The sequence below is a fragment of the Aristolochia californica genome, unplaced genomic scaffold, assembly GCF_029961685.1.
Source record: "Aristolochia californica isolate CCGP_79_NKW_82.1479 unplaced genomic scaffold, dmAriCali1.0.hap1 SCAF_14, whole genome shotgun sequence".
Classification (NCBI taxonomy): domain Eukaryota; kingdom Viridiplantae; phylum Streptophyta; class Magnoliopsida; order Piperales; family Aristolochiaceae; genus Aristolochia; species Aristolochia californica.
Genome location: NW_027181815.1, coordinates 3,297,792 through 3,311,710, shown reverse-complemented (window position 1 = coordinate 3,311,710; position 13,919 = coordinate 3,297,792). Strand labels below are relative to the sequence as shown.

Below are 13,919 nucleotides of genomic sequence, written 5' to 3'. Positions count from 1 at the left end.
TCCTTCATTCGTCCTTTTTTTTCATTATTCGATTATTTTTATATAAATTACTTGAAGATTTTATGATTATTTATCATTGATTGTAAATAAATTAATTTCGAATTAATTCATAATAAAAAAATAAAATTCTTGTTATTTAATTAAAAATCTTATTATCACTTTAAATATTTTAAAATCATTACTTATTTAATTTTTTTATTAATTGAATTACAAATTATCTTTAAAAAGTGACCAAGAAGCACCAAGTCCTGGCATAAATCAAGACTGAATCTACATTATGACAATAATGTGACAAACACTACGACACTCTGCATTCGAATAGATTACCCGTCTTCACTGCATCGACAGAAGCAGAGGGCTCGGGAAAATACATGCTTTGAAGATGCAAAAAAACAATTACTCAAACGTTCCAACTCAAGGGAAGTGTTATCAGTTCCAGAACCATTGGTATTAGAGGTTTTTCTCTCTCCAAATGGCTTGCACTTCATCAGTTCTGAACCTCTGAGTGAATGTAGAATCCTCCAATGGGGTTGTCGTCCCATGCGCATAAGCAAGGAGACCAGTATAAGCTATCATGGCACCATTATCAATACAATACCTATCGTCGGTAGCAAACAACCTCCCATCCCTTTCCTCACACATGATTCTCATCATCTCTTGCAACCTCTCATTGCATCCAACACCCCCAACGATAAGAACATCTTTCTTGTCACAATGTGCCATGGCTCGTTCTGTAATTTCCACAAGCATAGCAAACACAGTTTCCTGCAACCCCAAAATGTGAAAAAATGTTAAGTATGATATCAATTTTCTAGAGCCTAATGAGTACACAAACATATTGGCAGTATCTAACAGTGCAGTCTGGGTGAGTCACAGCCAGATTTCCACAGAGATAAATGATGAGGACCATAGATGGGCGATGCAAAAGTAAAATCAGCCTTCTCTATCTTAAAAATCTTACTTGTGACAAGAGAATGAAACCTTATTGAAAGATCTGCTCAATTGACAAAATAAACTGATGGTCTCAATAGTACCAATCAAAAAACAAATGTTTGAGTTGCCATGAGAAGTCAGGCAACAGGTATCATGCCACACTGGTTAGCAAGAGAGCCATAAGATAGTAGTTACAATACATTCACATGTCTACAATTAAAGACTAAACTAAATGCTTCAGATACCTGCAGTGAGTAGCATAAATCAGCAGGTGTGCATTCATTGTTTTTCAGCTTCTCCACAGCTGCAGCTTCTATATAACTAAGAATGCCACTAAAAGAAACATCCATTCCTTTAACGGCATAAGGAAGATCCAAAAATTGCTCCCCTTTCTTTGCTAGCTGAAATTTTAAAAGAAACACAATGAATAAGTCACAACATTTTCATATGCGAGTCTTCTGTGCATTAAACACATTCATTTGCCACTTAATAACCCACACGAAAACCATATGAACCAAGAAATGACATTTCAAAGAATAATAAAAATCATATTACGAAGAAAAGTGGAAAAGTGTCTGAGATTCCCAAACTACAAGTGTAATGATAAGCCATACACAAGGTAGAGAAAGCAAAAGGAAGAAACCGGAAGCTGGTCCCAAAAGTATAACTAAGTGTTTTTCATGGTAACCTTGCAAATATATTAAAAAGCTTAATATCTATGAGGGTTCACACGATAAGCCATAAAGATCCTTTTGTGAGTGTGCATGCATGCTATCCATTATTTGCATAGATTGACACATAGCATCTTGCATGCACACTAATGAAGATGAACATGAAGATAAAAAAGAATGACACAAAGCCAACTTCTGATCTTGGATGTTATGCCAAGAAAGAACCATATTATAGAAGTCATTTTTTAAGGATGTAACCCGCATGTAACTTTGGATTATAAAGATCAATCCTAAAGCCTCCAGCCAGCAACTAAAGATACTATTATCAAATACTTGACACCTCTTGAGAACTTTTGCAGGGTGTCACCAGGTCAATGCTCAAATTGCTTTGACCACATTCTACATGTAGAGTCCCAACTGAAATTCGGGCTGCAGCTCAGTCCTCTCATGGGGAGTTTTCTAGTGCAAGGTATCAGGTTCAAGCCTCACTGAACCTGGGGGTCTCAGTATAAAGTCATTGTAAAAGAAAAAACATATGTAGAGTCCTCACTGCATCTAGAGAAGATTTCTAAAGAAATGACAAAATAGGAAAACACAAAGAAAAAAAAAAACACACCTGTTCTATATTATAGCCTGGACTGGGATCATTGGACAATGTTAAAACTCTAGCAAAGCGATCCAAGCAATTTCCCACAGCAATATCAATTGTTTCACCAAATATCCGGTACCGACCTTCACTATATGCGATAACCTGTGTGTTCCCACCACTCACATACAACACGACGGGATCTTGAGCTCCTGTCACAATCCTCCCCATTTCAATGTGAGCAACACAGTGATTGACAGCTACTATCGGTTTCTTCCATAGCTGGGAAAGGACACGAACAACCACAGCAGCAACCTGGAGTGGAGCCCCCATACCAGGGCCCTTTGTATAGCATAGGCAATCAATGGCATCAGGTGTAATGTTGGCAGTTTCAAGGGCAGATTTAATGAGTGGAAGAACATGCTGGAGGTGGTGGTGTGCAGTCTCCCTGGGCAGGAAGCCCTGACCAGGTGGGGTAATGTATGTATGGCGAGGATTAGATAATATCGTTCCATCTAAGGCGACGACACCTACACCAATCTTATTGGCTGAACCTTCAAAACCAAGAGCTATTAGTTGTTTCATCCCTCTCTATTGATGCCAAACAAACACCAATACAAAGTGCTTAGCTTTCGCGCTTCCGTTCTCCTGTTAGCAGGGATGTAGCTTCTATTATTTATTAATATCTAGCTTGATAAGGAGAATGATCAGAAGATGAAACTGGAGGAATGACTGCCTTAAAGAACAAATTATCAAGCAATTCAAGAAATGAAAAGAACAAATACAACTGTGCAGATACATTAAATGTGAAGATTCAATACATACCAATGGATCAACTAATTTAAAAATATGTGAGAAAGATGGAAGCATTAACAGTATAGTAGAGTATATGGACATAACAATAATAACAACTAACTGGAAGTGGCTTAATTTTGTTGCCAAAACCACCAACAGTAGTTACCTGTCCAAGAAAGGAAGAAGCTCAGGTTATAATTAAGAAGATTCAACCCATATTAGCTATTGGTGTTTATTAATATCCACTTACTCGTTAATCATGGTAAAATCCCACCACATCACCATCATAAACAACACTAATCTATCTCCCCAAAGTTCTCCTAATGCGTTGCCACTTGTCAGTATCACTGCCTGATTTCACTAAGCAGGCACTTCTTTTCTATTTTTATTTTGAATCTTTTTGCTTATTCTTACCGTGGCACTTACATCCAAATGGATTAAATTTCTTAGAGAATCAATTAGCAGGAGTATAATCACCACCGGCTACTATAAAAGAACCGACAAAAAATGCAGAAAAATCCCACAGAAAACAGTGAAGAGCAGTTTACAACAGCTGTCTAAGTGCTTATAAATCATTTCGGCAACAAAAATATCAGCTTTAGAATCTGATGCCCGTAAAAGAATAGTGAGAAGTGTAAGGACCCAGAAGTCAGAAATGTAATCAAGAACACCTAAGATATCAAAAAGCAAGAAAAAGTAGTCAGAAGAACCGGTATATCAGAAAATGATGCTCCCTGGTAGCCACTCCAGAGACCATCGATGCAGGCCTACATGTACATAGAATCTTAAATTAAATGGAAAATCATGGACCTTTTTAAGTTCCCCTTACCCAACAGGACAGTTTCTTCTGAAAATTGTGAACTGAGTCCAGGAAGTGTGCAAAGCCGCCGACGATGCTAACGGTTGGAAAGGATAAGCGAGGAAAGCCGACCAGAAATAACTAACGGGAAAGCCGACCAGAAATAACGAACGAGAAAGCCAGAGATGCCATCACACAAGAGAGAAAGAGAAAGAAAAGGAGAAAGATACCTGTCGACGGCGAGGGAGAAACTGGACAGGGCGCGCGCAGCGGAACTACTGAGCAGAAGAGAGAAGGAGAGGGCGATGGTATTTTCCCTCTTCCTTTTCTTTCCTTCCCTGCTTCGTGGATACGTGGATTTTAAAAGTAAAATTCTGGATAAAAAATAAATTAAAAAGAAGAAGAAAAACGCTCCTCTCATTTGGAATAAAAAATAAATATTAATTTAATTAAATATGGTTACTTTTATAATGTCTAAATTATAACGTTTACAATAACTTAATTATTACTCTTAAATTAGTAATATAATATAGTATTAAAAGTTATTAATATAATAAATAAATAAATAGGGTATTTTATTATTAAAATAAGATAAATTTTAGTGTAGTCTAAATTAATACAATAACTATAAGTAAAATAATAATAATTTAATTAATTAAAAATATAAAATACTTAAACAAAAATATTTACTTCAAATTCTTACTTTTACAATATCTTAATTATCACTTTTAAAATAATAATTTAATTTAATATTAAAGTAATAAATATAATAAACAAAAAATATGATATATTATTAATAAAATAAGATAAAATTTAGTGTTATATAAATTAATAAAATAATTAAAAAAATAAAATTATTTATAGTTCAACTTTGAGAGAGTTGGCAGCAAGATGAAAGGGAAGCAGCATTGCAACAGGGGAGGGCAATGTCGAACAATAGTAAGATCAAAGGATGAGTTGGTGGACGTGAACATCGGCGTCGGTTCCTGGGTGGGCGCTAACTATTTTGGGGTTCCGCCTGACCCTTTTTTTGAAGCAGTCATGTGGAACATCTGGTTAGGCCCTAACAAGTGGTATCAGAGCTAGGCGTCAGGTTTAGTATTCGGATCCCCTTGCCCGGTTCTTGGGCGGACGCTAACTATTTCGGGGTTCCACCTGACCTAGGTTGAGGGTGACGATGAGGTCGAGTACTGGCGAGAGAGACAAGGGTTGAGAAATAGAGTGCGTTCGAGGGATGTAGAGAGTGTCGAGAGAGGAGAGTGAAAGTAAATTACATAGTTCATTCACTCCCACTTTCCCTCACGGACACGCGCTAATGATTTTGGGTAAAGTGAGAGAGAATTCGAATTCCTATCACTATCCATCAAGAATAATTAAAAATAAGATGAGCAAAAAACACCTGTTTCTTGGAAATTTTGACAATCGTGCCGAGCGGTATAAATGAATGACAAATCTGGTACAGACGAAACAGAGAATAAAACAAAAATGCCGTCTTCATTGTTCTTTCATCATGGGTTATACAGAGAAGTTCCACACTTGCATTTCCATCCCTCTGGCTCGTAGTTTGAATACTGGACGCCGAAATGATTAGTTGTGGTGGGAACCTGTGTGGGTTCACAAGGGACACAACGCCCACACTTGTGATCACAGCTTGGTGGCCTCGACCCAAGAGTATCCTTACCTCTGAAACCTTCTTTTCCATTTTTTTCTTCCAACTGGTAGAAGAAAAACAAACTGACTGAATCAGAAGCTACTCAGAAAACAAGATCTAACCAGCTAATAAGCAGTTCAAGATTTACAGAAACGGAAGAAAAACTAAGAAGAGAAATCAGGTACCTGTTTCGATTCCCACCTGGAATGCAAGGAGTATGCGGATGAGGCTGTGTTTTGGACTAAAAAAGGTCAGTAAAAGTTTCATCTGTTTGGGATGGATGCATCCATTTCTTGTTTCTTTTTGACAAAAGAATAGAATATTTAGCATCCCAGAAAGTTGAGCTGCTTTTGTTCTTGTCAAGTTCAATCCAAAATGGACTAAAAAGTTTGAAAAGAAGTAAGAGCAGGTAAGAGGAACGGGTTAAGGTAAAAGGGGCCATTACCTTGCTTATTAACTAGCACAGGAGGAAAAGGTCTATTTCCGGCAGCCACCAAGAACCTTATTAGCAGAAGGAAGAGTAGCATTGCGCAAAAACTGAGCTTTTGAGCTCGCATGGTGGTTTGAAGGAGTGGTGACTGGTGATGCTAAAATGACTGTAGAAGAATCAGGAGAAGACTGTAAAGAGACTTGAGTTGATGAAAATTGATCCTTTCGTGTCTTTGTTTTTGTTAGTTTTCTTCTGTTTCAAATATTGCTTGCTTCATAACAAGCGATCCTTCCTGCCTTCCAAGGCACAAAATTCCTACTTTTTTTGAGTCTTTGACAACTCGCTTCAAGACCGTATGATCCAATCGTTCTCACTGGGCCAGAATCTCTCTGCTCTCTTCAAGGATCTCTACAGTTATTTCACTGTTTGACCCAAAAAGAAAAAGAAGAGGAAACTGCATTAAAGCCTCATTAATCTCTTTTCCAATCTGCTGTTGGTCTACTTTCAAGTTTCCGAAGTGCGAGAACCTGCCCGCCTATCCTGGAAATTAAGAGGGAACTCAGACTTCCTTGACTGCCGAGCGACTGATGATCCTTCCAATAACAGAACGGAATTAAATAACCCCACCGCGAGCTCAGTAATTCCTTCTCACGTTTCAATAGATACCAAACTTTAGAAACAGAATACAACTACATGCAATCAATGCTGTAGTAGATAACCACTGTGAAGGTGCCCAGCAGATTTAAGTTATAACTGAAGAAACTATTTTTCGTCTTCATTTCTTTCTTTTCACGACGTGAGTAAAATCCTTTTGCAGCCAACGGTAATGTCAGCATCGATCATCACAGAATCTCTGCAAGATAGACACACATATCCAAGTGCAAGCGAGGACCCCCCATAGCTATGGAAAGAATGAAAAGGCCACGGGACGAAAATTTCTTGAAAAGCAAAACAGATCTTTGATGGGTGTTGTGTCGTAGTACCATTGAGAGACCTCACTGCTGTCACAGTCTTCGTCAAGTTATCTGAATAAGTAAAGGCATTCTGAAATTTTTTACTTTTTCTATTATAGTTAGTGACTTGATATATTACTGTACAGTAATAGCAGAGGAGCCTGGCTGGTGTTTGCAGGAAGATTACTTTCCTGATTTCTCCTCCCTGTTTCACTGGCATCCCCAGCGCCGTTAAGGAAAAACAAGACGAGCCAATTCTTTAGATCTCTGTTGCCCAAATGTGAGGAGCACTTTGGCTTCCAAAATGTCATGAAGTAAAATATAATTGAAATATATAAATTGTAACTCTTAAACAAGCTAGATGAGCTTCCAATTCAGTTTGCTCACCATCACTAGCATCTGCCGAACATAATGGTTCCTCAAGTTATGTTTGTCATTGTGTGAGTTTCATCCTTACATCATGAAGACACATTTCTAGACTTCTCCCGAGGTGGCACCCTTAGCCAAGACTTCATCATGTCATATGCAGTGAAACCAATGGCCACAGAGGGAACAATCTACAACATTAAGATGCCCATCAAAACAGTCTTCCTCAAAGTTCCAGTTCAAATAAAATGGGTATGGCTACAACCTCATACTACAAAATTCTTCTAGCTGCCTCACAGCATCTCATGATAGTATTTTTTGGCCTATGCATGGTTAAAAGAATGATAAGAGAATATTTGCTGAAATTGTTAAATATAAGGGAATTTTTTTTCATTACCTTGACATAGTTGATGCTCAATCCAGCAAACAACTGTTGCCAACCTTGATTACGAACAATTATGGCAAGCCCTTGGATTGTGCCTCTAACTCTATTTGGGTCAGCTTGTTGCGTTGGCTGCTGTAGACCTTGAACCTGAATTCACAACTATTGATTAAAACATGTGCATTTATTGACAAGTGTATGTAATATACATCACCCTAAGGGTAATACCTGCATCTGTCGTCTGACTACATCTAATGGATAAGTAAAGGTTTGGCCAAAGAGACCAGCTAAAGCCCCACAAGAGAGACGCATTACAATGGACGTTTGATAATCTTCAGGTACACGAGTCTTGAGCTCCTCAAAGATATAGAATTTGAGGCCAGCATAAGGGAGTATGCCAATGAGGGTAGGCCCTGATGAAAAATAGAAAAATCAATCAGTACAAGAATGTCAAATCCTCATCAGTTGGGGAGGGAGGTGAGGATAAGATACAAGCAGAAAACAACACAATGGGCCTGGTGTAATCTTTAAAAATCAAATACCAGACCCTAGTTTGACCATTATGACACATATCCTAGACAATTAGCTGCAATTCGCCCCAATTTGCCTAGTCTTTCGAGAAAGAAAAAATTTAGGGAAAACAAATGTGTGGGTCAAGGGAAAATGCCACTCTCAATGTCAAAGACAAAGAAATCTCAGTGAGTAAAACAGATGTACAGAACTCACATTACAACAGCAAAACCTAAACAGTGAAAATGCTTCTCTTGGAATCTGATACATACCTACTCCTCTATACAAAGCACGCATACCGCCTTCCAGATAAACACTCTTAAAGACATCTTTAATCCCGTGATATACAGGCTGTGCATGTAAGCTCCTCGTACTGTTCCCAAAACTGGCGCCTGTGCCCTTCACCTATAATACAGGGCCCAAATACAAAGGAAGTTGGGGTTAGTTATGGTCAACTCCATGAAAAATAACATCTTTCCTTAAGAAACCATGCAAAACATCATGGGTTATTATGCCATATCACCTTTTTTTATTTTCTTAGAATAAACAAAACAACGTTGTTCCCATCCAACATGATAATAATGACCAAAAACTTGTACACCTTGTAGCATCACTACCTGATAAGCAAGTTTAGTACGAGCCAAGTCCAAGGGGTAAGTGCATAAGACAGCTGTTCCCCCAGAAGCTGAGCCAGCAAGAAGATCGATAAAAGGCCCCGTTCCCAAGCTTGAATAGTTATTCAATATCCAACATCGATATTGTTCATATGTCATGAAGTGCAGAGCTGCATAAGGAACTATCCGAAGAACACTAGCACCGTTTCCTCTGAATCACCCAAAAACAAAAACAAAAAAATACACACCTTAAAAAACAGCAAATTTTCACTTATCAACAGGCCAAATATGTATTAACAATTGTTGAACTCACTTATAGAATCCAAAAACACCTTCATGCTTCATCAGCTTTCTTAAGGATTGGAAAACCCCAAGAGAATGAAATCCCTCAGTTCTTGTCTGCACATAGGAAGGCAAAACGAATAGAATAAACAAACGAAGAACATAGGATACAGATATAAACATGGCCCAGTCAGATACTTCATATAAAGAGGTAAGCATTGACATTGAAGGCTTGTTTCAATTCTGCCAAGGTAGAATTCTTTACGTTCATTTTGATCTATAACTTCCCAAATCTTTTGCTACAGTTTTTTCAAGTTCTTGTGAAAAAAGTAAAATTCGGAACAAGTACAAAAACCCAAAAACATTCGTATATGCAGAAATTTATATCTTTATTGCTTTTGCTTCTACTGCACATCAGTGAAAAGGCAAGAGAAAAAATGTGAAGCGAGAAAAGCATGGGGATTGCTGGCTTTGTGGCAAGGTTGCGATTCAATCTTGAGGTCGTAATAATTGATGAATTTCCTTTCCCCTCTTGTCATTCTATTTTTTTCATATTCCAGCAACAACTCAATAAAAGGAATCTTGATGGTCAAAGAAAACTGCTAATGATGATAAGATTCTCTTGCTCTCCTAAAAATCGACAATTAGTAAGTAAATGGCAACCTGGGGTAAAGCAGGGATTGGGGTAAGAATCTGCAAACCTGATCATGCCCCACACCTGCATGATTTGAGTATCCATCCTTGTCCTCTCTAGTATGCTTTTTCCAGCTTATGTGAATTATTACCAGAATTTCTCAAACTAACAGAGTAAGCGGCAAAACCTCTTTTCAAAAGGATAACCACTCACGGCTCACACTTGTTCATTGTGAGTTAACCAACCCAAAAGGCCATTAAAGTAAATTTGGCAGCTTGTTAGCAGTATATTAGCAGCTTCACAGATGATGTTCTATTTCACAAGAGAACATTCCAGGCATTACTAAGGTACATCGACATTAATACAGAAAGCCTATCTTAGGAGACAAATGCACGGGAAAATCTGATCAATGTAGACAATTAATGGTTCTAAAGCCTTATCATTCTGGACACGAGTTCAATGTCTTCTTCAGAACTGAGAAATAAAACGCAGCTAGCAACCTCTAGTAGACAGATCGTACGAGTGCTTAAAAAAAGTCGAATATCGGAATGCCAAAAAAATCTAAAGTTTCTCAAAGTAAACCAAGCAATTGGACCAACAAGTAGAGATTAAAAAAAAAAGAAGCTAACTTACTTGCAAGAGGATCTTTATCCGCTCCAAAGGCGCCACAGCCGTTTTGGCAAATGCTCCGGCGGCACCGCCAGCAATCAATTCTTTAACATACACAGGCAAGCAGTCAAGAAATGACGCAGACGAGCCATCAACGAGTTCCACCACATTCGTCTTAAGAGTGGACCCTTGCGAAGGATCCATCTCTACTACCTTACCAAATAAATAAATCCAAACCTACAAAATCCTAATGAACTAACCAGTTGAAATCTCAATTAGCCGAACTGTAATTTTGCAAACTCCTTATCCCATCGATCCCTCTGAAGGCAAAAGGAGAAATCTTTATGCTGAAGTAGCAAGAGAATCCGGTTCATCGACACGTTCATAAAATGGTAAGAAAAAAGACACATGAAACGGGATCGTCAAATTTCAAAGGAGTGATAAAAAGCCTTTCAAATCCTGGATTGTTCCCCTAGGTCCAGAACGATTTCAAAAATGCCCATCCGTATTAATCAAGGAAAAAAATAAGAAAGATATTTATATATATATATATAGAGAGAGAGAGAGGGAGAATCAACGGCAGGGAGGAAGAAAGACGAGGAGAGGGATGAGGGGAAAGCCAATGACGAAGAATCCTTGAAGGGAACGGCAACGTAGCAGCCCGCCCTTCCTCGTCCCGCAGTCCCCTGCTCCAACATCACCCTTTCGTTAATAGGCCCCAGAAAAAAGGAAAAAAGAAACTGCTAGGATGCCTCGCTCTGCTGATCTTCCGCCGGGACGACTATTATAGGAGTTGGACCGGATCGGGCAGCTAACCCGGTTTAATTGGAACCACTCTTTGATTCCACTATGGCTCCAAAAAGAGGATATCAAGTAATGTATTAGACCCCTAAAATCACAAAAAAAAAAAAAATCCTATTAGTCCTTACTGGGAATTACATGAATGTTTTTAAAAAAGATTCCATGAAAATTTAAATGGACATGTTAGTGTTTTTTAAAGGAAAATAAATAAAAACTAATAATTAATCTCATACATTAACATACTTATCCGATAAATCTTCAGTAAAACAAATTATCAAATAGAAAATTGGCATGAAAATCTACCTTGTGTTGAAAGTATTATAGCATCAATTGTCAAATACTTATTCAAAAATTATATGATTTTACTGGTAAAAAAAATCAACTATAAAAGTGTTTCTAAAAAATATGAGGTACTAATGGTTATTTGAAACATATTTCTACTAGAAATACCTTTTCCATCGTATCTAGAAAAATGCACTAACAAGGCCTATGCATTCTAAAATGGTTTGTATACTTATTATTTGCAAAAAAATCTCCTCCATGTCTGAATTCGACGAGGATTCCTTCTCTATCTCAGCTTCCTACTTAAACTCGCACTCTAGCTAAGGTTTCATGCCAAGTACAACCCCCCCAATAATTTAGTGAGGTCAATAAAGTTTAATATAAAGTTAATTTAAAATAATATTAAAATACTTATCCATAAAACCACCTATCAAATTCATAATATCCATATTTTTAAATAAAAAATAATTTTTGGGTTTATTATTTTTTCAAAATTATGACTTTGCCCCTTCAAATGCGTTTCTCATGGAACAAAAACCTCCAAAATTTTATAGAAAATACAAACCTTCCAAAGTGACCAGATGCATCAAATAATATTTTTATGTGACTATTTTATGTCCAATACATTATATTACTGATCTAACATGCAAAGGTCTAAGTGAATTATCTCAATTTTTAATATTATAAACCCAAATAAAAAATTGAGCATAAGGCTCGAGGATATAATGTTAATATGACACCCACCTCCTAGTGATCATGGTCAAATAAATGAATTACATGAATTAAATAAATTTATATATAAATCGGTGATAAAAATGTTTTGAGTAGAGCCACATAACAAAAACAATAACACTTGGAAGTAACAAAAAATTGGACACCTAACTTTGACTGATCAACTACACATATGTACAGTCAAACACAATACATCAATTTTGACCGCTTATGTGGTAACACGATAACATGCCACATCAGTCAAACGGAGAAAACAATGCCTATCACCTACCACATCACTGAAATGCCACATTGTCAAGCACACGTACCTTTGTTAAATAATTAAATTACAAAATTTATATTTTTTATTATATTAAATTTAATGTAATGTAATATTTTAAAAACCAGGAATTAATGCTTTTAAAATTACAAAAGAACTTAAATCAATAATGAGAGAAAAATTGTATGCTGACATGGAGTTTGATGACATTGCATTCCAATGACGTGGTAGGTGACATGCATTATTTCATTTGTTTATTGATGTGGCATGCTGATGTTGCACCACATAAACGGTCAAAGTTGACATGTGGCGTTTGGCTATATAGATGTGTTGTTGACGGGTCAAAGTTGGATATTTTTTATTCTAAGTTTGGAAGTTTGGTTATTTTTGTTAATATTTGTTAAAAAAATAAGTAATTTAATAATTTTCTCAACGAAGAACCTTGAATTCATTATTATTCATTAATTAGCTAAAGAGTATGAATAAGATTTCTTATCATCAGTCTCATTCGTGCTGATTAATGGAGAGGACGATTTGTTGCTCCATATAGAGCCAGCTATCAAAGCATGGAACTTCTTTTTCAAGTTGCAGTACACATGAAACCTTCTCATCTTTTATCACTCTCTCCCCCTTCCGTCTTCTCAACCCAACCATACCCTCTCCAGCTACCTCAATTAAAACGATGATTAATTGTCGCCCATTTACAGTCGGAAAATCATCAAGAGGCTTAACTCGCTTGACACGTTAACGTGGAGGCCTAGACTCGTCATTTCAACGCTCCATTCTTCTTTCAACTTGCACTACTCGGTAGGTGAGCTGGCCGGACAAACCGATCCATGACCGTCTCCGTCTTCTCACTGGTATGCAGACTGTAGGCCTTCCACCCACACTGTACAGAAATCTCGTCCGTCGTGAACGGCGAGTGGGTTTGAAACTTTGAATGGGTCGTAAAAAATGGGAGCACGTGGGGACTCCTACAGATAAAAATAATCCAGTGTCGCGCACGCACAACGCGTAAGTCTAGTCGACATTGAATTGAGTCATTGATGAGGCTGGAATGAATTCTCAGAGTCAATTACCTTATCTTTAGCGACAAGACAAGGTAACAGAGATATCGGTCGTGTAATCGTGCCCCTTGAAGATGATCGTTCCAGACGAATTAAAAAGGTGGATCAAAAAGTGCCGCAAAGAGAGCAGTTGGGGACTTCGATCGGGAATCAAGTTCATATATATTTTTCGCCAGAAAGACAAATAGTTGTTTGGTTTTTATGCTATAAACGGAGATAAAAAACCCAGAAACCATCGACATCAAACCGTCTTTAGATTAGAGGACCTCATGTGATCGATGGAATAGAAACAAACAAATGAAGGCAGGGTGACTTCAGATTCGATGGTCAAACATAACATTTGTAAATTTTCATAGAATCATGTTGTCAGAGATTTGTAAGAAGCTTGTTTGCTCTCGTGTTCAATGCCTTAAACTGAAGATTGTGAATTACTGGACGACTGATGCGCTTCACACAATAATTCACATCTTAATAACCATCTATCCCGGATTCCGGAAATAGTTGCAGAGGGAGGTCGCTGCTCAACAAACACGGATGATGGAGGCTTTAAAAAACTTCGGATT

General features: G+C 37.5%; 2 protein-coding genes across 4 annotated transcripts; both read right to left on the bottom strand.

Annotated features, from left to right (window-relative positions):
• Positions 1-233: 233 nt before the first annotated feature.
• On the bottom strand, positions 234-4,104 carry LOC137950692 (uncharacterized). Of its 2 annotated transcripts, none has more exons than XM_068797287.1 (4): positions 4,015-4,104; positions 2,221-2,838; positions 1,179-1,334; positions 234-765 (listed from the first exon to the last, which is right to left on the bottom strand). In XM_068797287.1, the coding sequence occupies exons 2-4, from the start codon at positions 2,773-2,775 to the stop codon at positions 451-453; spliced, it is 1,026 nt and encodes a 341-aa protein (XP_068653388.1). In that variant the 5' UTR covers positions 2,776-2,838; positions 4,015-4,104; the 3' UTR covers positions 234-450. The 2 variants fall into 2 exon arrangements, with proteins under 2 accessions (XP_068653388.1, XP_068653389.1); XM_068797288.1 differs by lacking the exon at positions 4,015-4,104 and adding an exon at positions 3,815-3,867.
• Positions 4,105-7,123: 3,019 nt separating this feature from the next.
• Positions 7,124-10,896, bottom strand: LOC137950312 (mitochondrial carrier protein CoAc1-like). 2 transcript variants are annotated; one of them, XM_068796706.1, is made up of 7 exons: positions 10,240-10,896; positions 9,004-9,089; positions 8,694-8,901; positions 8,349-8,481; positions 7,795-7,979; positions 7,582-7,716; positions 7,124-7,375 (listed from the first exon to the last, which is right to left on the bottom strand). In XM_068796706.1, the coding sequence occupies exons 1-7, from the start codon at positions 10,417-10,419 to the stop codon at positions 7,277-7,279; spliced, it is 1,026 nt and encodes a 341-aa protein (XP_068652807.1). In that variant the 5' UTR covers positions 10,420-10,896; the 3' UTR covers positions 7,124-7,276. The 2 variants fall into 2 exon arrangements, with proteins under 2 accessions (XP_068652807.1, XP_068652809.1); XM_068796708.1 differs by lacking the exon at positions 7,124-7,375 and adding an exon at positions 7,397-7,507.
• Between the last annotated feature and the right edge of the window lie 3,023 nt (positions 10,897-13,919).